At 45.6% G+C, this 25,022-nt stretch overlaps 1 protein-coding gene across 1 annotated transcript in view; it reads right to left on the reverse strand.

The window, feature by feature from the left end:
- Positions 1 to 25,022, reverse strand: part of MAP2K1 (mitogen-activated protein kinase kinase 1) — a 46,048-nt gene that overhangs the window by 3,171 nt on the left and 17,855 nt on the right. Inside the window, exons 2-8 of the mRNA XM_061595128.1 lie at positions 22,112 to 22,322; positions 20,601 to 20,747; positions 13,078 to 13,155; positions 12,145 to 12,196; positions 4,095 to 4,219; positions 3,063 to 3,270; positions 819 to 883 (exon numbers count right to left, since the gene is read on the reverse strand). Coding sequence (XP_061451112.1) covers positions 819 to 883; positions 3,063 to 3,270; positions 4,095 to 4,219; positions 12,145 to 12,196; positions 13,078 to 13,155; positions 20,601 to 20,747; positions 22,112 to 22,322 — 886 coding nt within the window. The remainder of the gene's footprint in view (positions 1 to 818; positions 884 to 3,062; positions 3,271 to 4,094; positions 4,220 to 12,144; positions 12,197 to 13,077; positions 13,156 to 20,600; positions 20,748 to 22,111; positions 22,323 to 25,022) is intronic.

The raw sequence follows: 25,022 nt of genomic DNA on the forward strand, positions 1-25,022 counted from the left end.
AGCAGCTTGCCAGATAATAGTGGCTCCAGGAGTACAATCTTTTAGGTGTGGCTTGACTGGCGCTTTTAGGGCCAGGAGGGTGCCTCTCCTCACCTCTTTCCAGGGCAAATGGAAGAGTGTTAATAACTGACGGAGGGGTATTGGGAGAGACTTACTGAAGGGGTTCTGCAAGGAATTCCTCCCAGGCCCAAATGTGACAAGGTTTGTGGGGAAGAAGCCCCCCCCCCTTGAGGCTGGTTTCACTTGAGTCATCTGGATCATGAAACAGGTGGGGAACTTATCTCAGCCTGAGGACTGCATTCCCTTCTGGGCCACCTTCCAAGGGCCAGACGCCATTGGTGGGCAGGGCAGCGAATGTGAATTTTACCTTTGTACAGTAGGCAAGTTTCCACATCCACACTCGTTTATTTACTTTTCTGCCCTCTGTCCAGGCAAGCAAGGGGAGTGTTGGAATGGAAGGACCCCTCAGGGGCTGACGTGGGTCCAGGGAGGGGAGTGGCTTCAGGAGAGGGGGCGGGGCCTGGGGAGAATTCTGAGGGCCAGACAGAGAGGCTGCGAGTGCCTCAGATTCCCCACCCTGTTGTAAAAATTGCTTGAACTGTGCACAATGTAGGAGAGTTTCCACAACCTGCCCCTGCTACTCTCAGCTATGTCCAGGACAGGGCAAGTTCTATTTGCATGTTGAATTCATGATCAATCCACCCTGAGATGAGGTGAAGTCTGAACCCTACTTACGACCCTCAAATATTTCCCAGGCACTTGCACGTTCCCCTCTTGCAAAACCCACAAACGCCCAAATGCCAAGGAACAGAGCTTACCTCATTGACAATATAGTCTAAGAGTTCAAATATGGCCATTGGGGCTCTGCTGTCCGAACCGTAAGCTGAAAAGCCACAGCAGAGGTTAGAAGTTAATAAGATGTCTCACTTTTTTTTTTACTTTTTTCCCTGTTTGTAACTTTTCCAGTAAGTTTTATTATCCCCAAAGAGATCTCTTAACGGTGGTTTCAAAATATTCAAAATTAAGTCGAGATCTTACTTGCTTATGAAATGAGCACTGAATTCCTCATTATGGATTACTGCTTTAAAAAAAACATTTCAATGTTACATGTCTGCCAGAAACATTTGGAAGTAGCCAGGTATATCATGCCCTAGTTCAGCCTTCCCCAATCTGGTGCCAGCTGAACTACAACTCCCATCTGCCCCAGCCAGCATAGCTTGTCAGGAATGTCTGAGCAGCAAATGGCCCCTTCCTGCCTCAAACAGCTGCTGGTTCGCTACAGCCAGCAAAAGACTTTCGGCGTGCTGTTTTCTAAGGCCCCGTGTCCTCAGATGCAACCCTTTTCCATGGGGGCCCCCTGAATTTAGCACAGAGGAAAGTTTGCCAGTTTGGAAGACGGGAAAACTTTTTGCCATTCGCTTCCAGTAATATAATTTGTTGGGAAGCTCTTACGCAGCTGATTGCTTCCTGTCCTGAAGGATTCAGCAAAAGCCCTGATGCCCTCTAGATGTTTTGGATTATAACTCCCATCAACCCCAGCCAGCACAAAGGCTGCCTTGGTTAGAGTAATGTATTTGTGAAATAGGAAGCAAAGAGGTTCCCTCGGTATCTGAAAGTAGCCACGTCTGCAGAAAAAGCTCTGAATTTAAAAACATGCTCTTGGTTCTGTCATAATTAATCTCAAGGAGAAGCATGTGCAGGGTTTTTTTTTGCCTTATTTATTTATTTTTATTTCTCGTAACAAGATGTATATACTGTTTAATCAACAAAAATCTCGAAGTGGATTACATAAAACACTATCAAAATGATAGGTGACCTCAGTGGCTAGGAGTGCTTTTCACCAGCTTTGGCTAAGACAGCTGCAGCCATTTCTGGACCAAGACAGCCTGACCACTGTTGTCCATGCACTGGCAACCTTCAGGCTGGATTACTGTAATGTGCTCTGTGTGGGGCTGCCCTTGAGGTTGGTTTGGATGCTGCAGCTGGTGCAAAAAGCAGTGTGACTGCTCACTGGGGCAGGTTATCGCCAACATGTCACCCGGCTGCTTAAAGAATCACACTGGCTGCCCATTACTACTGGGCTAAGTTCAAGTTCTGGTTTTTGTGTACAAAGCTCTATGCATCTTGGGACCAGGACACATGAAAGATCGTTTTACCCCTTATATACCCAGTCGATCACTGCGATCTACAGATGAGGGCGTCCTGCATCACGAGGTCTGTTCCATGCAACACAGGAAGCAGACCTTTAGTGTTGTGGCATCTACCCTTTGGAATTCCCTCCCCTTAAATATTAGACAGGAACCATCTCTGTTATCTTTTCAGTGCCTAATTAAAACCTTCCTCTTTCAACAAGCCTTTTAAGTAGAGCCCTTATCCCAGTCTGTGTTGGAACTGCTTTTTAATATGCTTTTAAACCTTTTTTAAAAATATGTTTTTAAAGATACTTTGTTTTAATATGTTTTTAAAATGTTTTGTTTTAATATATTTTAAAGTCTGTTTTTATGATGTTTTAGAGTGTTTTTAGTGTTTTTGTTTGCCATCCTGGGCTCCTACTAGGAGAAAGGGTGGGATATAAATAAATAAATAGAAAATAATAACAGTAAGAGTCTCAACTCCTATTTTGAGGGGAGTATAATGTGTAAGGTCCTCTCCACTACTACCGAAAGATTCACCATACAGAGAATGTTTACTTCCTGTATAGAAACCAGAGAACCACTCCGTGGTGGCATTAAATGTCTTCTCAATAAGGTCCTCCCTTAGCGGGGGGGGGGAGTGTTGTTGAAATTGACTATGTGTGAAGAGGGCAAGATTACTACAAGAAGTGGGGGGAAGGAAAGAGAAAAACCCAGCATAAATAAGATCAACTTGCTGATAACACACTATGAATTCTCATGTTGTATTTGCAAATTTTCTTTGTAGGTTGCAGAATCTCTGGAATATTTCTCTTTTACTTGGTGAAGCTCAAATGCTTGCTGTATCAAGCTAAGGCAGTTTGCGAAAATGTATTCCCCCTCGCATTCCCAATCCCTGAACCCAGATTGCATCAACCGCTGTTCTCTTACCACTCATTGGCCGGCCTGGAGTTCTTTGCCTGGGGGAGGTCTCAGAGATGGGCGAGTCGCCCCCGACGGGGCAGCCAAACATGAGCTCCAACTCCTTCGAATCCGGTGGCGGAATTGGATACCTGCCAATGGCCATCTCGACTAGGGACAGCCCCATGCTCCAGATGTCCGACTGCACCGAATAGTGAGTCCCTTGAAGTCTTTCTGGCTACATGCAAACATTGCAAAAATGAAATAAAAATGAATCTAAAAACCTGAGACCGCAGACATTTGCATCGTAAATGAGAGCAAACCCCTTCATCCATAGCCTGGGAAGTGTGACGAAGAAACAAATGTGATGAAGCAATTTGATTTGGCTTGTTCAGTCAGACCCTTTTGTTCTGCTTTTTGCTGTGGTCAAGGATTTGGAAGCCCATGGGACCCAGAAGCCTTCAGGAACGTTGAACTGTTGAGGACTCCATAAATATTAAAGGGAACTGCCAATGCTCAGTTTTAGTTTCTGCTGCTGGCCTGCCATCTGTTATTAAACCTCCATGCTGCAGGAAATTCTGTGGCACTCGACTTGGAACAAACATTGCCTCCTGCTAGCTCCCAGTGAAACTGATCCTGGAAACAAAAGTCTCAAGGAAGGCAAAACAGACTGGCCAGACTCAGCTCTGGACTAAAGTTCAATTGAGTTTTCACTCTCCCACCCCTAGCAGTGCTAGAAGTTCACAAACCATGGAGTCCTACCTCCATCTGCGCCTGAAGTTCACAAACCATAAAGTCCTGGTTTGATCCTAGTAACATTCATCATAACTGTACCAAGCTGCAATCCTCCTGGGTAGAAATTAGCATTGCTAATGGTACACACGTCAGTCTGTTGCCTGTACACAACTGCAAAGCACATAAACGTGCAACTGTCGCACATGAAAAAAAGGAATCTACACAAGGACACAAATTCCTATGTGGAATTGCTCCCTCCGCAGGCATTTGGTCCTGACTGAATTGGGCTATCACAGTTTCATCATCATCATCATCAGCTGTACTTACGGACATGTAGGACCTTGTGCCCACAAAGGAGTTAGCCATTGAATCTATCAGTTGTCCACTGACACCAAAATCACAAAGCTTGATCTCCCCTCTAGAGTTTACCAAAATGTTGGATGGTTTAACATCTGGGAGGGAAATAAAAAAAAAGTGAATGGACAATATTTATTTTTATATATACTGTACATAAAATGAAATGAGGGGGGTCTGAAATCAAACCATGAAAGTAACAAAGAAAATTGTGTGTGAGAGAATGCTTCCCTGAAGACTAGGACTGGGGGACCTTTGGCCTTCCAGATGCTGCTGAACTACAACTCCCATCAGTCCTAGGAAGTATAGGCAATGGCAAGAGATGCTGGGAGTTGTAGTTCAGCAACATCTGGAGAGGCAAAGGGCCCCCACTCTGGCTATACACATTCTTTCCCCTTTTATAGCACTACAGAACAGTTCTTTAGCAGGGCTCCTGACCCTTCACATCCACCTTCAGCAACTTGGTGCCCTCCAGATGTTTTGGACTACAACTCCCATCAGCCCCAGCCAGCCAGTCTTTCATCATGGCACCCCAGCAATGGTCTGACTCAGTATAAGGCAGCTTCCTATGTTGCAGGCTACAGTTGCTTGGCCAGATGGCACCGTCAGGACGGAAAATCTGTCTTCTGAAATGACAGCAGCCCTGCCTTTACTCTGCACGGCACAGCCTTCTTCAGCTCAGTAGGATCCAAATGTTTTCATATCACCCAGAGCAATTTCCCCGGCCAATGCAAGAATTCCCAGATGAATTTCTAAAGTATTTTATCACACAGACATCCACACTGGGACAAGGCTTTCCACCTTTGTTTCTTTATTTCCTAATCCCAGAGCGCTATGGGACAAAAGCTATAAACTCAGAGCATCACTCATTGAAATTGTTTTCAACTGAGGTTCCCGCCCCTGTTCAGCAACACAGCTTACTGGGTACCCTCGAGCCAGATTCTCTCTTTTGGTCTAACCTTCCTCACAAGGTTGTTGTGAAAGGATTAAGGGGGAGAAACCATCAGTGGCCCGGTCTTTGAAGGAAGGCTCGGATTACAACACAGGGTTGTATGCAAGTCAGTCACTGCATGAATGGAACAACTTCCACAAACGCACTGTAGCTTCCCTTTTCTCTCCCCACCTGCCCCCCAAATCTGCTCTGGGGTTTTCCCCAATCCTTTGGAGCGGCAGATTTGGGGCAGCACAAGGGCAGGAGAGGGGGGAAGTTCTGTAGGGCTTGCGTAAGTCATGCTGCTCACTCAATGACTTAATTGGATTCAACTCAGGTAGCCTCGGTGGCACGGAGTGTCTTCTACCAACTTCGGTTGGTGGCCCAGCTACGCCCCTATCTGGACAGGGATAACCTGGCTTCAAGTTAGATTACTGCAATGTGCTCTACATGGGGCTGCCTTTGAAGACGGTTCAGAAGCTGCAGCTTGTGCAAAATGCAGCAGCCAGATTGGTAACAGGGACCAGACAGTTCAAACATATAAAACTGATTCTGGCCCACTTGCATTGGCTGCCTGTATGTTTCAGAGCTCGATTCAAGATGCTGGTTTTAACCTATAAAGCCTTACATGGCTTAGGACCACAACACCTGATGGAACGCCTCTCCTGACACAAACCCACCTGTATACTACACTCAACATCCAAGGCCCTCCTCTGGGTGCCTACTCGGAGGGAAGCTGGGAGTGTGGCAACAAGGGAGAGGGCCTTCTCAGTGGTGGCCCCCAAATTATGGAATGATTTCTGTGACGAGGTGCGCCTGGCGCCAACACTGTTATCCTTTCAGCGCCAAGTCAAGACTTTCCTCTTCTCCCAGGCATTTTAGCATGTGTTTTTAAATTGCTTTTTAAAATGTGTTTTTAAATTGGTATATTTGTTTTAACGTTTTTAACTGTTGTAAACCGCCCAGAGAGCTTCGGCTATGGAGCGGTATACAAATGCAATAAATAAATAAATAAATAAATGAACTCATAATAAAGTGGTGACTGTTTGTTTGTGTGCCAACATGCGCAGAGTGAGATTTCAGTGCCCCGCTTCACCTACATTCCAAGCCTATCTTCAGTCTTCATGCACCCTTCAACATACACGAACAAGCATCAGCATCAGGGGCAAATATACCCTGGTGCCTTGCAGGTGGATGACTGATTCAACAGATGTAATAAATATACTCGTATGCCACAATTTCATAACAAAAAAACAAACAAACCCAAAGCAGTTTACAACTATTATAATACAATAAAAGCCACAGAAAAATTAAAACAGATCACTAGGTGGCTATTATGGAAAATGCTTTTCTTAATTGTCTGCATAAGGCTGGTGGCAAAGAAAGCTTTCAGATGTTTGCTGAAAAGTTAATACAGATGGCGTCTGCTGAATCTGTACTGGAAGAACATTCCACAGGACTGGACTGATGGCACCAAACGCTTGCATTTGTGTTGATGCCAAATGAGCCTCACCAACTTGGGGGACAACTAGTGATGCCTCTACAGATGATGGACATGGGATCCCCCCCCCAAACGAGTGACAAAACATTTGCATAACACCAAGATATGGGGTGATTAATCAAAACTACATTGTTGGAAGGCTTCCAGCCAGCAACGGGCTCATCAAGCCATCATCTTCGGACGAGCAATATGTTTGCTGCTGGGGTCCATTACTCATTGGACTTCGTCAGTCAACTTAGATCTGCTGGATTCTTCCAGCAAAACCAGAATAACCGAAGGGGTCGAGTAAGTCTTTCGTTTTTGCAGAAGACCAGGTTTGTTGGAGAAAAAAGTGGTTGTCTGAATCAAACTATTGCAAGCTTCTGTATACAGCCTTGCTTCCTCAAATAAAGGCTGTCAGTAACTAGGCAACTGAAAACTATTTATGAATGCTGAGGCACTGGAAGCAATACTTTTCATCTTCTCTGCTGTAGGCGTAGGACACCACTCTGTAGAACAGAGCACTTATCTAGTCATTAGCTATGCATTAAGCCTCATGAAAGAAGCAGCCGTATCTGCAATCAATTCTTCCAGTAAGCAGAAAGAAAAAGGGGGCACGGAAAGCGGTGGAGGGTGAAGGAAGCAGAAGGGGCAGCCTTCCACAATTTCTTGTTGTGGGGTGGGGATAATCAAGGGGCCAGAATTCCTTCCCCACTTCTACTTTTTAGAAACCTCCCCGTGCACACTATATAAAGAGGACAAGCCATAGATGATCCCAGAAGAGCAGCCGTATGAAGCTGGTTGCATCTACTGGGCTTATGTGGATGAACGGTGGGATAAGGGAAAAAATAAAATGACAATAATCTAATGAATATGACTTTCGTCTACGAAAGCTTGCGCCATAATAAACACGCTTGTCTTTAAGGTTCTGCAGGACTCGGTGCTTTTCCACAGACATTGCTTTTCAGCAAATCCAACACTGGGCAGACAGCAAAACAGTAAGATGACAGCTCTCCATCTCTTGCTTCAGAGTTCCCATCTGTGGCAAACCAACCGCGCAGAAACACCTCCATGTGTTAACTCAACCCTCACGCGATGTGGACATTCATACTGACTGAGTGGTGAGGGATTAGGATCGCGCTAGCTCACCCTGACGCCTTTGGAGCACCACTGAAGAACCTCCAGTTCCCAAATGATTTGGGCCCTGGAGCAGAGAGGATGTCTGCCCTCTTTGGACATTTAACATCTTCTGCTACTATTGTCTAGTTCTGAGTAACACACTTCCAGGGTGGTGGAGGTGGCCACATTCCCTGTGACAGGAGCACCAGGGCTGGAAAGAGGGCTTCTCAGGTTACCTCAGCGCTTCCGACAGCCTCCTGCTTTACCCAGAGTTCTGAGAGTCAGACTCCCATCTGCCCAAGGAGAGCCTACAAGACTCAAGAAAGAATGTAGATGAATTGCATGAGCTCAACACCTTAGATGATATTCAATGTAAGCCATACTCAGAGTAGATCCATTGAAATAATTAATGAACTGAAGTCCATTTATTTTCATTGGGTCTGTTCTGCATATGGCTTCATTGGTTCTCACCCCCTCTATCTTGGAGAGCACAGACTGCACATACCGCTGATTTGCTACCTGAGGCATACAGGCCTTAAGGAAATGTTAACTCAAACACGGGAAGGTAAAGCCAGCAGTGGGATGAGTGCCTCCAACCCCCCACTGTGCAGCGAGTTGAGGGGCCAGTAAACACAGCCTATGCCATCATGACATTGGGGTTCTCCACATCAGCACCAGATGTTCCTGGAGAGCTCTGGCACCAGCATGGAGGCTCCCCACAATGGAGAAGCAGCAAGACCAGGCCATCATGCTCACAGATTTTCATGTGGCAAGTGTAACAGGCAGAGCAGCCCTCACCCTTCAATGCCAGGAGGCACCAAGCTGTAACCACTATCTGCACTGGTCTGCAACATGCTGAAGCTTGTGCATGAAATGGCCGTGACAGCTAAGAGAAGAAGAGGCAGCCCTCTTCATCACTGCTGAGTTTTGGTTAACACACCGGCACAATCCTCACCTGTGCCTTCCTGGATGAAAGGTTCTGCTTCTCCTAGCTTAACCTCCCTGCATTTCCACCATCATAACAACCCAGTGTTTTACGGCTGCAGCAAGAGCTGGCCAAGAGCCTAAGTAAATGCAGTCAATTAGACTAATGCAAGATGCACTGCTAGTTCCTTGTTGCTCCCTTGCCAGCACCAAGATCCAAACGCCATTCAGCATATTTAGGGCACTTAGAGAAGCACGATGTCCACCCTGTGCCGTGCATTTCCCTTTGAAGCGGGCCAGTCAGGTACATTCCCTGGCATCTCTGGGCAGGACTGGAAAAAACCTCCTGTCTGAAGACTTGGACGGCTGCTGCCAGGCAGAATAGATAACACTGGGAAAGAGGGACCATCGCTTTGACTCGGTACAAAGCCACTTCCTATATTCACCATTTTGCTCTCATGGCAGGAGGCATTGGAGTGACACACTGCCCACTTGGAAAATGTGAACTGTATATTCCAGGATACCTAAAAGACCATCTCAGCCCTTATATTCCCAACCCATCACTGCACTCTGCAGGAGATGATGTTCTGCAGATACCGTCGCATCAGGAGGTCTGTCCCATATGATGTTGGAAATGGGCCTTAAGCATAGCGGCACCTACCCTTTGGAACTCCCTCCTATTATCATAGAATCATAGAATAGTAGAGTTGGAAGGGGCCTACAAGGCCACTGAGTCCAACCCCCTGCTCAATGCAGGAATCCAAATCAAAGCATTCCTGACAGATGGCTGTCCAGCTGCCTCTTGAATGCCTCCAGTGTCCGAGAGCCCACTACCTCTCTAGGTAATTGGTTCCATTGTTGTATGGCTCTAACAGTTAGGATGTTTTTCCTGATGTCCAGTCAAAATCTGGCTTCCTGCAACTTGAGCCCATTATTCCATGTCCTGCACTCTGGGACCATTGAGAAGAGATCCTGGCCCTCCTCTATGTGACAACCTTTCATGTACTTGAAGAGTGCTATCATATCTCCCCTCAGTCTTCTCTTCTCCAGGCTAAACATGCCCAGTTCTTTCAGTCTCTTGATTACATATTAGACAGCCGCTGTCTCTCTTTTCGACGCCTCCTGAAGGCTTCCAGTGTCTGCTAGCCACAATGGCTATGCTCCCCCTCCACTTTCAGAGCCAGTGTGCCTCTGAATACCAGTTGGTGGGAATTGCAGGTGGGGAGAGCGCTGTGGCATTCAGGTCCTACTTGCGGGCTTCCCATTGGGGCAACTGGTTGGCTACTGTGATAACAGGATGCTGGACTAGATGGGCCTCCTTTGGCCTGACCCAGCAGGGAAATGCTTACATTCCTTTTTCAACAAACCTTTCAGTTGGAGATTTGAAATAGTTTGTATTGTGTGTTTATTTCATTTTATGTGTTTATTGTTAATATCTTTGGGATGTTTCATGTGAGGCGATTCATACATGAAGTAATTAAAAAACAGACTACAGCTCCCATCACCCTTGGCCATTGGCTGTGTGGCTGAGGCTGATGGGAGTTGTACAACAACAACATTCTTTATTTACAGTCAACCGACCACCAATACAGAGGGAGTTGTAGTTCAGCAACCTCTGTAGGGCCGTAGGTTAGGCACCCTGGTATATTCACTGCTGTGGTAACTCCTGACAAATTCAGGGGTTGGGGAAATTCCTTCACTGTGCCTTAAATGCGCTGCATTCCTTTAGCTAGCCCTGAGACTCCCAGGAACCTCTTCTCAGAATCACCTGTCACCCTTTCCTTATTAAAAATACCCAGAATAACCTTTAAAAGCCAAAGTCACAGAGAAGATTAGTTTTGTGTAAGTCAGCCATACCCAGAGTACACACACTGACATTAATGGACATGACAAAGGCTGTATTCCTAACTAGACAGCACACTGTGACTTCTACCCTGAACAGAGCTAATCTGTCACAAGTTCAAAAGTTTCAATACACTTGGTTCTGCCGACCCGGATCAATAGGCCAGTTCAAGCAACCCAACCAATTGTTCTAGCTGTTTCAAATCATTTTTCTTAGCCTTTTAATCTCCTATTCATCTGAACTTTCCAGTTCTATTGATTTCCACTACTCAAACATTCAATAATGGCTGGCAGGAAGAGCCAAGTAGATGCAAACACTCTTTTAGAATATTGACTTCTGGAAACAGCCATCTCCAGGTTTGTCAAGCTCCAGGGGAGCTGTGAAGGAGGAATCGTGTTGGGACACAAACCTGGATCACTGTTAAATAACTGGGAAGCAGCAGCTCATCTCAGTGAGCTGACAGAGAAGGCAAATTTCACACTGCACCTGGAGGTGAGAATTGGTTTTTAAAATACATACGTTGTATGAACCTGAGGGTACCTTTTAAACTTATCAAGGCTGAAGCAGCAAGGGGCACAAACAAGTCAGGCTTCTAAAAATAAAGAAGATGAAGCCCATTCTCTCCCTCCCCTCCACTGACCCTGTAAACAGTTCAGTATGCACTACACATTTGAAGCTCTATGATACCACTTTAACATTCCTGGCTTTCCCCCCAAGAATCCTGGGGATGATAGTCTATTAAGGGTGCTGGGAGTTGTTAGGAGACCCCTGTTTCCCTCACAGAGCTACAATTCCCAGAGTGGTTTAACAGTCAATCCCTCTTCCCAGGGAACTCTGGGAATTGTAGCTCTGTGAAAGGAATAGAGGGATCTCCTAAACACTCTCAGCACTCTTAATAAACTACAGTTCCCAGGAATCATGCGTGTGGAGGGAGAGCCATGACTGTTTAAAGTGGTATCATACTGCTTTAAATAGTGCAGATGGGACCATGTTCTTATGATTCCTAATCCAGGATACTGTTGGGTCAGACCAAAAGGGCCTATCTAGTCCAACATCCTGTTTCAAAGCACGGCCAGCCGGCTGCATCCAGAAACAGCAGCAAGTTTAATTGTGTGGGCTTGTTATGCTTCCTCCAAGGTAGCACACATGGTTCTTCCTTCCTATCCTGGACCATTTTATCCTCACAACAACTCTGTAAGGCGGCCTTCCCCAACATGGTGCCCTCGGGATGTTTTGGGGTACAACTCTCATCAGCTCCGATGGGGTTGTAGTCTCGATCGTTGCAAGCTGATGGGAATTGTAGTCCAAAACATCCGGAGGGCACCATGTTGGTGGAAACTGCTGTAACGTACACTAGCCAGAGGGATGGCGACAGGCCCATGATCATTCAATGACCTTCAAGGCTGAGTGGAGAATTGAGCCAGGTGAGCAGAAATGGCTCAAATCCTCTGTACGTTCACGAATATGAGTTGGCGTGCAACACACACACACACAGAGGTATATGCCACTAAATTGTGTAGACCAGGTGTGGGGAACCTTTGGCCCTCCAGATGTTGCTGAACTACAACTCCCATAATCCTTGGTCATTGCTTGCTGGGGCTGATGGGAGTTGCAGTTCAGCAACTTCTAGAGGTCCGTAAGTTCCTGGTGCAGGCAAATGAATGCAGAAGCAATTACTTGCATTCAGAATAAACTCAATCAGGAAGACAGAACAATACATCCTTACCTCTGTGCATTATCTTATGCTTCTCTCTCAGGTACGTCAGGCCTTTTATGACCTGTAGCCAAAAACCAAAGGTTTAGTTAAAACAAAAATTGCAGCAGAAATGGAAACTGTATGAAAGCAAAGGAAAACGCAACATTTCTCCTTAATTGGGGACGGGAGAAGCACCCATTGGGTAGTCTGTTCTCCAAGCATGGATTGTGCTTTACAACGACCTTGGGATTGCAGGACAACACACAAACCACCAATTTGGCTCCACTTGCTAGCAGAATCCTACAGCGCTGAATGATGCCACTCAGGTTATCGTTGCTCATTTTCCCAATCCCACCAGTTTTTCACAGGAAAAAAAGTGTGATTGTTTGTTCCTAATACAAGCATAACATCACCTAGCAAACCACTTCATATTATTTTTCCTAAACCCCTTGGAGGTTTGGGAAGTTATTTTATTAACTGGGTCGGTAACATTTGAGATTGAAGAGGAAGGGACAGATATACAGGGGCAGGAAAGAGCAAAAAGAGGGTCCGTTCTTGCACCACTTATTCCTCTCTCTCTCCAACCCCCACCTGCTTGCCCTCCGACTCCAAGTTGCATCATATGCTGGGAAACAGGAGGGAGATATTAGACCACAACAAACAAGTTCTCAGTGGGTAACTGCAGTGGCCATGCAAACTAAGAGCTGCTACAGTCAACTAACGGCTTCTGATCACGTCGGGGTTTCATGGGCCACATCTCCTGTATCATGCAGGCCTTTCTAAAGACCATCTTTTTAAAACGGGAAAACAGTACATTTAGAAGCACAAGTCACAGTTGTCCATCTCATTTCAGTTTGCCTCAAGCAAAAGCTTCCAACCAGCTGCCTCTGCCTTCCAGACTTGACCTGCCGTCATCAACTGCATTTCGATTCCACATTCTGAATGCCAAAACAACATACTTACAGCAATGCTAACTTTGCCTAGAATCTGTTCAGGGATTTTGCCAGCCTTTTTCAGGACTTGATCCAAGGAGCCACCATCCTAATAAGAAGAAATGTTTAAACATTCAGAGCGTTAATCATGTTTCGCCTCAACGTGTCAAAGACACTCTGAAATGCCCACGGGGGGGAAAAGGCAGCTTGAAATCTGGTAACAAAAGTAACAGCTGGACCATGTTTTTGATGAAATCTAATGGCAAACAGATCTCCAAAGCGGAGATTCAAGAAGGCAAGGAAAGGCCACACAGAACAATTTCTTGCACGCAACTTGAGAGCGTAAAGGGCGCTACAATTTCCTATAGCTCATCCCATAAACTCCTGAACGGTGACGACACATTGAAGGTTCACAGGTGATGGCATGCAAGAAAACATTCTTTCCCCTCTTGGCACATTTTTGAGACTTTTTGGTTGGTCCTAATAAAGGTATTACCCAACTGTGGGCTTTGGAGAGTATTCCCACCCACCCCGTTACTCCCATGCGCTCTAGAATTTCCATTGCACAGGCTTTCATCTTACTTTCATTTTTTGAAGCAAATTCCTTTCACAGGCAAAGTCTGTGGCTCAGTAGCAGAGCACCTGCCTTTCATGCAGAAGGTCCCAGATTTAGTCCCTGGCATCTCCAAGTAGGGCTGGGAGAGACCCCCTGCCTAAAACCCGGGGAGCTGCTGCCAGTCAGTGTAAACGATACTGAGCTAGATGTATCAATGGCCTGACTCAGAGTAAGGTAGAACCCTACGTTCCTATGTACTGCAAATCAATGGTAATCACACAGCACCAGAATACAAGCAGAGCCCTGCTAGATCAGTCTAGCATCCTCTTTCCAGAGGTTCAAGTGGGATGTGAAGGCAAGAGTCCCTTCCCCATTGGTCCCCAGCATTTCTGAGGTATGCTGCCTTTGAACATGGAAGTTCTATTTTGCCACCATAACCACTGAGAAGAGCCCACGTTCCTCCACGAATGTCAGACTTATCAGAGGCACCACGGTGTAGTGGTTAGGCCACTGGCGAGGAGCCTGTGGTCCTCCAAATGTTTTAGATCAGCTTTTCCCAACCTTTGGGTCCCCAGATGTTGCTGGACTACCATTCCCAACCATTGGTGATGGTGGCTGGGGCTGATGGGAGTTGCAGTCCAACATCACCTGGGGACCCAAAGGTTGGGAAAGGCTGTTTCAGAATCCAGTTCCCATCAGTCCCAGCCGGCATGGCCAATGGTGAGGGGTGATGAGAGTTGGAGTCCAACATCACCTGGAGGGCCATGGGTTCCCCATGCAAGGGTTAGGGTGTCAAAGCCCCACTCAGCAATGAATTTCACTGGATGTCCTTGGACCGGTCACGATCCTCTCCGCCTAATCTAACGCACAGGATGGTTGTGCAGATAAAGGGCGGGGGAGGGAGCTTTGTATGCTGCCTTACACTCCTTGAAGGGAGCATATAAATGCAGATAAATACTGTTCTTAAAAAACCATTGTCACCTCTTACAGCAGTGAATATCATCTTTATGGGGGTGAGGGTTAAGAACGTATGTGTGTTAATATTCAGATGTAAATTCCATGAGCCAGTTACAATTTGAGTGAACCAGTATTTTCTTCTTGTCTGTCCTCAATCCAATGCCAATTCATTTCACCAGAAGACCCGAGTTCTAGTAGGTGAAAAAATGCTGCTCTATCCAAGCTTTCTCCAAATTGGCACCCTCCAGATGTTGCTAGACTACAACTCCCGTCAGCCCTGGCCAGCACACAGAGTCTCTCCTTGCACCAGCTGGTGATAGTGGCTACCCAGTGGTGGCACCCACACATACAGACCATGTGCACAGACGTGGCTTGGGAAGAAAATATGGATACTGTCCCAGGGTGGAGTGGGGTGGGGGGTAGCAAGACGCAATCAAGCAGCGCAGAAAGCCTGCTAGTCTTACAGTACCATCTTTACAGAAAATCACTTCCCTGGCTGGCTGATCAGGGCCTGACTGACTCGGTTACAGAATGCAAATACGCCCCTTCCAAGTTAAATATATACTGCTGTTGCTAAGAGCTTCAGGAGAGGGGAAAATGGTATAAGCCTCATTTTATTTATTGTAAGGCACAGTCATGTTAAGTATTGAGGAGTCTTTAAAAAGATACCACTTTCACAGGTTTGCCGGGGGGGGGGGGAGCGTCTGCTTCCACGGTGGTGGTGGAGAGGTTTGCTGTGTTCCAGCCTTCTTGAAGTGCTTCATTAACGAGGGACAAACAGTCTCAGTACTTATCTAGGTATTAACCCCATGAAGGAAGAGCCGGTGTTGGGGAGACACAGACTTTACATACTGCAGAGGCAAGGAGCGAGTGAGTATGTGTGTGTGTGTGTGTGGTCTTGGACACCTTAGGCTTCCTTATCTAGTTGTGTCATTGTGGACTGAACGATAAATCTGTCTATCACGGGTGGGGAACCTCAGGCCGTGGGCCAAATGTGGCCCTCCAGCCCTCAGGACTCTCCTCACATGGCTCAGCCTCCCCAGCCACACACCCTCTTTCCAGCCCCCCCCCAAGTGATTTTGCCTGGCTTGAACTCTGATGCCACACGACGCAGGATGGAGCGAGGTGTGCGAAGAAACTAGCCTACTGTACAAAGGTGAAATGTACACCTGTTTCTCCTCCCACTTTTGCCTCTGGCCCTGCCCACCACTTGCATGTGGCCCCCGCAAGGTGGCCCAGAAGGGCATGCGGCCCTTGTCCTGAAAGAAGTTCCCTACCCTTGTTGTGTACGTGTGTACTGCCTTCAAGTCGATTCCGACTTATGGCGACCCTATGAATAGGGTTTTCATGAGGCTGAGAGGCAGTGCCTGGCCCAAGGTCACCTAGTGAGCTTCATGGCTGTGTGGGGATTTGAACCCTGGTCTCCCAGGTTGTAGTCCAACACCTTAACCACTATGCCGCACTGGCTCTCACCCTTGCTGTACATTATGCCAATAACGTGCCCCTCTATCCGCTGATGGTGTTGCAGGCTTTCGTGCATTCTGGAGACCCAGCACAAGAGGATCTATTCTCCTTCCAAAATGGCAGCCTTGCCAAATCATTCAGCCACACACCGAAACGACTCATCAGCCTTTGCCAAACAGGTGTGTCAGGCAGGACGCATGACACTTAAAAACGAAACAAAAGCCAGCAAAGTACACATGACACTTTTCCCAGTCGCTATTTATTTATTTAATTATTAGATTTATATCCCGCCCTTGCTCCCAAGTAGGAGCCTTGGGCGGCAATTTCTTTTTCAAATAATTTTAAAATTGCTCAAAGCCTTCGTAACATCCTTATATAGTTACCTGCTCCAAGTTCTTGATTGGAACAAAAGGTTAGAATACCAAAATATTTTGCAAGAGGGCCAGTACGAACATAAGAAGAGACTGGCTGCTGGATCAGGCGAAGGACTCATCCAGCATCCAGTTCTCACAGTGGCTAGCCAGATGCCCGAAAGGGGAGCCCGCAAGCAGGACCTGAGCATAACAGTACTCTCCAATGCTTGACGTAAAAAAATAAAAATAAATCCCGCTTCGCATAGGCTGTGTTCACTCTGGGAGAACTAAATAAACCATGAATTCAGCCAGAAGAAATTTGGAACCTATGGGACAGTGCACATTGTAACACTGTAGATCCCTGCGGCCACATGTCCAGCTTATTAAAAGCTATTAGCTTGTTAAAAACATAGGCTCAGCCTTTTGTTTTTTGCTTTGAAAATGGTTTTAGGTCCTTTCCAGCATTTGAAGGTGATGCCCTCTCTTCTCTTCTGAAAACTGTTTAGCTCTAGTGCCCACTGAGCTTGAAAAGAAATCTCCATGGTCTAAGCATCCAGGGAGTATACAAGGCAGATCTTACACTTATAAAGCAGACGGCAGCAGGAAAGGGCTGTCACTCAGTGGGAGAGCATCTGCTGTACATGCAGATGGTGCCAGGTTCAAACCTCAATATCCCAGGGTAATGCCTGGAGAGAATCTTGCCTGAAATCCAGGGGGTGGCAGCAGTTCCCCCCAAGATCCCCCCTACCCCGAGTCCCCTAAGCTAGCTTGCTCTGCACATCCTAAGATGGCTTCAGGGACTGTGGAAGATGTCATCCCATTAGTCTGGTTGGACCCTGTGTCCAGGATGGGGGAAGCCATCTTGTCCATCTCTTTGTGGGGCTACCCTTGCACCTGGTGTAAAAGGCTGCAGCTAAAATGTTGATAGGGACACACTACGGCCAGCACATAACCCTGGGTGCTTAAAAGCATGCACTGCCTGCCCACATGCTACCATGCCAGGTTCCAGATTCTTGTATTTACAAGCCCCTTAACAACTTGGGTCCAAGACTGAGATCTTAGGGGGATTCTCCATTAGTGGTCCCCCATGGCTCAGATGTATGGCTCTTAACTGCTAGAAGCCATGTGTTCAGTGTAGTGGGCTCAAGCCTGTGGAACTCCCTCCCGACTGAGATTAGACAGGCACCCTCTTTGCTGAACTTCAGGCGTGTGACAAAGACTTTCTTGTTCCAGCAGGCATTTTAAGGTAAAGCTCGGTTTTATGATTTTTTATTATTTTCTGTATGGTTTATTTTTATGTACGAACCTAGGAATGCTAATGGTTAAGTGATACATAATTGTCTTATAATAAAATAAATAAATCTCAGGCAGCAAAATGTCTTGGGTCGGTTCTGCCAATGCCTGCTGGATAAATGCCCCTGGCGCTACTGCCAAAAGCATGAAGGGACCAGTTGAGTCACATTTTTTAAGGCCTGTAAATGATCACAGACACATCCTTTGGGTTCCTAGCTATTGTTTTTAAGACTCGAAGGCAGCAAATCCAGGTGTAGAAGTGGATCTCCCACCAAATCTCTATTAAGTCGAGGGGGTTGCGGTTAAAAATACAACTTGGGCAGGCAAGAGGGCAGAGCTGAACCCCATCCCCACCAGGCTTACTTGCTAAAAACTGATGTAGCTGTTTGTCTTCTGTCTGCTAGGCTTAAAACTCCACCAGGAGAAAAATGGCTTAAGAAGCAGTTTGAGGTAGAAAATGTCAGGAAGAGAGAAGATTCTGCCCACCTCTCTGATCTACCCCAAATCCACCACACCACAGGGAGTTGGCAGGGCCGAGGTTGGATCCTGCTGCTGTCACAACTTGTTACACCCCGTCTATGACTATATGGATTAAAAAAAAAAAAAAAACTCATTTTCATTCCATTTCATAAGACTATTAGCACTAAAAGGTCTGATCAAATAAAGGCTTCTGTTAGAGCAGGATGGAAATAACTGTGCATTATGGTGTTCAACAAAAAAGCAAAATAAAAGCCAGCTATTTTTGTAAGCACCTTTTTGTTTAGCCCCATATTGAGGTTTTGGCGTGGGGTTTTGTGCACATGTGAAATTGTTCAGTGCCTCCACTGGGCTTGAAGAGAGGGAGGGTCTGATTGACCTTTAATTGGAAAAAAACAACAAGAGTGCTCTAAAACTGGGGGTTCCATCTGGCTCGACAAAGGCTGACAGATGTCGATAGCAAAGTCTAATTTTTCTATCAGAGTGAAAAAAATTAAAAATAAAGTTAAACTTGGAACATTGGAGTGGGGTTGAGAGAGAACTTTCTTGCTAAAAAAATGGAAAATTGGAGCAACCTCAACTAGCACTTGATCACAATTTTCTTTCTTTTTGCAGGTCAGAAAGTCAACCCCTCCAGTGACTGCTGAATAAAAGTACAGGGGGAGGTGGGGGGGAGGGCAGAAAAGGAAGGGAAAAGGTACTATGCAGATTCTTATTTAGGGGAAACTCACACCTCATCTTTCTCAGTTTGGGTAGGACATTCTTGGCTTAGAAAAGTGTTTGGCATCCAAATCCAACAACTGTCTCTTAAGGGAAGGGCCATAGCTAAGTGGTAGTGCACCTGCTTGCATGCAGAAGGTCCCAGGTTCCATCCCCAGGTAGGGCTGGGAAAGAACCCTGTCTGAAATCCTGGAGAGATGCTGCCAATCAGTGTAGACTATACTGAGCTGTATTCTGACTCAGAATAAGGCAGCTTCCTAAGCTCTTCTCTGGTAGTCACGGGCCTTCCTCTATGGAAGTTATGCTTCTGTCTAGTAGCCAACAACAGATCAAGTGAAGCTTAGCAGTGCGAGACTCAGGACAGAGAAAAGGAGGTATTTCTTCACACAGGACACAGAGTTAAACCATGAAACTCGTTATCGCAGCATGGAGTGCTGACTGCCAGCCTGGATGACTTTAAAAGGGGATTAGGCAAATTCAAGGAGGATAAAGCTATAAATGGCTACTGACTTGCATAACTGTGTTCTACGTCAATGGTTCCCAAATTTGTCCCCCCCCCCCCCCCGGGACCACCTGAAAATTGCTGAGCGTCTTGGAGGACCACTTAACCATTTTTCTGCTTGTTGTTGCAATTGTAATGTGCTATGCAAGATGCTGTTATGATTTTTAATTGCATTTTTATGCCTTCTACAGCTGGTATAGCACAGTGGGGAGGAGAGCCTTGCTGGGAGTCCAGGGCCTGAGTTCAAATCCCCGCTCATGTCTCCTGGGTGTCAAGGGCCAGCTAAAGATCACCCCCACAGTGAGCGGCTCAGGGATTACATGCCCTGCCACCTGTGCAGCCGTGGGCAAGCTGCATAGTCCTAAGGAGCCCAGTTGCCCCCCAGCTGGCAGTTGCAGACAAGGAAGGGGCTGGCTGGTGCAGCTGTGGCAAGCTGAGCAGGCCCAAGCCAGCTGGGGAGGACTAGCCTCAGAGGGAGGCAATGCTAAACCCCTTCTGAATACCGCTTACCATGAAAACCCTATTCACAGGGTAGCCATAAATCGGGATTGACTTGAAGGCAGTCCATTTCCATTTATTCCTTCTGCTATTTCTTATATATTATTTTTTATTATATTACAATTTGGATTCCATAGAATTCTATAAGCAATATAAATAGAATTAAAACCAGTATGAATGCGATGGATGTCCCATCTCCAATGTTCAACCACAAATCCACAGACATGCCACAAACCACCTGAACGAAGCCCGTGGAGCATTGGTGGTCTACGTCCATTTTATTAGAGGCAGCATGGCCCTGAATGCCCTTGGCTGGTAATCACAAGTAGGGAGACTGCTGCTGTGCTTAAGTCCTGCTGGTGGGCTTCCCATTGGGGCATCTGACTGGCCACTGCAAGAACAGAACGCTGGACTGGATGAGCCACTGGCCTGATCTGGCAGGGCTGGCCTTATAGTCTTATCTGCCTTTGATGTACCTAATTCTTTCCAAAGAGTCATTTGTGCCACCAAAGCACACCAACATCCTGTGTCAATGAGTTCTGTGTGTTAATCATGCAAGGCAATTTTTTGTGCCGTAATCCCTATCTCGCGGGGACCCAAAAGTTTTGGTATTTTGAGAGAGACAAATAGCTTTTCAAAGCTTCTTCACATGCCTGTCCATCATCACATAGCTACACAATGGGGAATGTGTAACACATGCATAAGCCCAAAGGCACAGGGAGGAAAAGACTTACCATGTGCTCCATGCAAATGCTGATCTCACCATCACTGTAAAATGCTCCATAAAAGCCCACTATATAGGGAGAATTACATTCATGCAAGACTTGTAGCTCACGGATGATCTGGTTCCGAATTGCAGGCTTGATCTCCAGGTGAATTAACTGCAAAATGAAGAACTGCCGTAAGTTTCTTCATTGGCCAGCAGAGTAAAAAGAAGGAAGACCCCAGATGCAAGAAAAGTCTAATGTGGAAAAGTCATGACATAACGAGTATTGGTTGCAGCTCTTGGAACAAAGCTTCTTTTCATGGAGGAATCCCTTGTGAAGTCTGAACGTTGGGAGCGACAGAGGACAAAACTTGTGAATGTCCTTCCAGAATTATTGGCTGTCTTTACTAATCCCTGTAGATGTGTTACCAAGACATATTCTACTGTTCATCCTGCAGCCAGGCCACAACTGCACACTTGCTAACTCAGAATATGGCAGAAGTCATAACATGCTGTGGTTGGGAAACAGAGCCAATCTAAAGGGCAGAAGATCAGCAACAAATTCCATTGGGCAGTTTCAGAGCTTGAGACAAACAAGGAATTGCCCCCATTCTGTCGGCCAATCCATGATAGAAACACCACTTGATTTTCAATAAAATAAATAAAATTGGGAGGGGGGAGAAAAGAGCTTCCACCTCTCCTATGGCAAGCGAGGGTTATATACAATGCTATTCCTACTCACAGTAGACCCATTGAAGATAACGTACATGGCTATTTTAGGTTCATTCATGTCAATGGGTCTCCTCTGAGTCAGACCAGTATTGTATACAACCCTGAGGATTCTTGCTTTCCAGGGTTAACGTCTTGATCTGGGTCTGCACATTTTCAGCGCCTACTTGACCAATTCGTGAATGAAATGAAATTTGAATTGTTCCGTTCATAGAATTTCGACAGGATTTTGTGTAAACACTGCATCCCCTCGTATAGACTGGTTAGATCTCTCAGATCATCTGGAGAAACTACTTGTGGTAACACACCCTACAGTGACCCAAAAGCGGCCATTTTCTGCCATTGTCCCTGCACCGTGGCAAGCCCTTCCCTCTGCCACACATGAAGGAGCAACCATCGTTTGCTTCAGACGTCTTGTAAAGACTTATCTTTAGATCAGACCCTGCTTTTTATTTGTCTGAACTCCCTGAATTCCTGGTTTTTTCGGAATTCCATATGCTTTTATATGACTGTTTAACTGGCTTTACGTTGTATTTTTGTTATAAACAATATTTATTGTTCTGATGTGGCCTACCACCTAGAGATTTTTTTTAATATTAAGCAGCTTATAATCTGCTTTTAAGTAAATAAATAAGATTATAAACTGGGTTAACTGGGGGTGACACGGGGCAAATTAGTCAATCGGAAGCTAGCCAAAACACCCTTGCCAAAACACCGTAATAGCCTTCCCCAACCTGGCTGGGGCTGATGGGAGTTGTAGTCCAAAGAATATGGAGGAGACTGGCCTAGAAGGTCAGGGTTGGTGCTCACCTTCCTCGCCATAATGAGACCAGAGGGCTTGTGCGAGACTTTGAAGACCACGCCACCATTTCCTGCACCTAGCTCACTGATTTTCTCAAAGTCGTCATCCTTCAGCTCACCAACTTTTTGTTTCTGGGTGAGGAAGGCCTCGAGGCGTTTCCGCTGCTGCTCGTCAAGTTCTAACTCTTCCAATTTTTTCTGCAGGGCTTCCAAATTTGTCCTATGCGGGGAGGAGAGACAGAGAGAGCAAAGAAATAGCCATTAACTGGACTGGCGTTTTCCTTCACCAACACTGCTAAATGCGAAGGAGAAGGAGCCAAGACCAATAGCAGTGCCGGCTCTGCTATTAGGCAGAGTGAGACAGCCGCTAGGGGACAGCAGCAGCAACCCCCCTTCAGCTATTCCCCTCTGCTGGAGACCAGAGCTATCTGGTTTTTTTTCTTAACTTTTTTTTTTTCCCCAGACAAAGAAAGATCTACATTGACTCCAGGAAAATATACAGCAATCACAACAAAATAAAAGAAATTTCACAGAATATACTACTTACAGGTAATGGAGTACACTAAATCCTTTCAAAATTATTGCTGTTGATCATAGGGGTCCCTCTCTATTCCTCCCATATATTAATTAGAAATTAAACAACTAAACTAATTAAGCAACTGAACCCTGCAAAGGAAGCCATCCAGGTGGCTATTTAAAGAGGTGTTAAAGCTGTCAAACGTTATGTGTCCAGTAATTTACTAGATGTTGGGAACTAGAGCATCATGTCGCCGAGACTGCTGAGTGGGACATAACATTACAAAATTCCATTCATTTCTTAATGTGCATCGGCACCAAGCAAAGACTGATACTGTAATACAGTATAGATGATCAGGCATTCCATATCCATACATATTGTGCTGGAGGGATCATATTATTAGCTTCATCAACAAAACAAATGATAATTATACCATTCTCCTGTAAAATAGTCAGTTTTTGCTTGCCCCCTCAACACTCAAAAGTTTAAACATATTAAACCAAAATAGATTTTGATATCTTAAAAATAACTATAAAAAGAAACAGCTTTAAAAGCATCTTAAAAAGCAATTCCAACACAAAGACCGGGATCAGGTCTCTACTTAAAAGGGTTGTTGAAAGAGGAAGGTCTTCAGCAGGCACCAAAGAGATAAAAGAGACGGCGCCTGTCTAATATTTAAGAGGAGGGAATTCCAAAGGGTAGGTGCCACTACACTAAAGGTACGCTTCCTATGTTGTGTGGAATGGACCTCCTGATAAGATGGTATTTGCAGGAGGCCCTCACCTATAGATTAGTGATTGACTGGGTATACAAGGGGTAAGAAGATCTTTCAAGCACCTATCTGCAACCATAAGGACTGGTAACTTTATTATTATTTATTATGATGATGGTTTATTTCTATGCCGCCTTTTGGCCAAAAGGCCCTCAAGGTGGCTTACAAAAAATAAACACAAATATAGAAATACATATCAATAAAAACAGTACAATTTACAAAAATTAAATAACAGTTTAGTTGTTCAGTTTATTTTTAAATAAACTGAAAGCTAAAATTGTCAGGAATCTGAAAACTGTCTGAAACCAATACCACATTCTGCATTCCCCCTCCCCACACTCACACAGAACTGAAGCGCATGCATAGCCTGCCTGTTGGGGGCAGATGCAATATGAAGGATATCAAGAACACTTAGTGCATAAGAACACCGGCTTGGAGCCAGCTAACTCTTTGGGACATGAGGTGGAGTTAATCCTCAATTCATCTCTTCCATGTGGCCTCCTTGACTCAGCACTGCCCCAATAACTCATGCCCCAATAAACAATCACTATTTCTGCAGAAAAGGTTCTCTGATTCAGTTTGGAGGGAGGGGGTGGATGGATGGCACATCACATCCTGGAGAGCCTGTGCAAATATTGCAGGCACGTATCTGTGCCAGTTCATAGACAATTACATAACCACTGATAACGCCGTATGAGAGCTTCCTGCTTGTGCTTTTCCCCACTCTCCGCATAAATGAAACATGTCTGTAAATGAAAGTAAAGACAAGGGAACATGAGATGGCAGCTTCAGTTCCAAACTCGGCATGGATCATAGACACTTCTTTAACTTGTAGTTACAAGTGAGGATGGGTGTTTTTTTTGCTTAATTTGAACTGACACCCCTAATTTTGTAGGGGTTTCAGTTCAAATTAAGGAAAAAAATAATTGCTTAATTTGAACTGACACCCCTACAACAGTAACCTAAAAGGTGACTGGCTAAGCACCGCAACGAAATGCCTGCCAGCTTGCATTTTCCTTCATCCATTAAGTTCAGGGCACATACCAAGAAAGGCCTCAACTCAGATCAAGAGGATCTTGCTAACCAAGGGCTGAATTCAACTACAGCCCCACCTCCCCTGACACTGAAAGCAGAGTCATACCACTTTAAACAGTTGTGGCTTCCCCCAAAGAATCCTGGGAGCTGTCATTTGTTAAGGGTGATGAGAGTTGCAAAAAGATGCCTATTCCCCTCACAAAGCTGAAATTCCCCCAGTGGCTTATCAATCAATCCCTCTTCCAAGGGAACACTGAGAATTGTAGCTCTGGCAGAGGAACAGGAGGTCACCTAGCAGCTCTAGAACACTTAACAAACTACAGAATTAGACAGTTAAAGTGGCATCATAGTGTTTTAAATGTATAGTGTGGATGTGGCCTTAATCATTGCATGAGCAGAATGACAACGGGACTTCTGCCCCCTTTCTTCCCTCTGCATGCCCCCCTGTCCCCAGATCTACTACTACTACAATTTATATCCTGCCATGCCTCCCAGGCGGCACACCAAAACACTAAAAACACTGAAAAAATCATAAAAACAGACATTAATATATATTAATATTAAATATCTTTAAAAACATCTTAAAACAAAGCATC

Source organism: Rhineura floridana, chromosome 14 (assembly GCF_030035675.1).
Source record: "Rhineura floridana isolate rRhiFlo1 chromosome 14, rRhiFlo1.hap2, whole genome shotgun sequence".
NCBI lineage: Eukaryota > Metazoa > Chordata > Lepidosauria > Squamata > Rhineuridae > Rhineura > Rhineura floridana.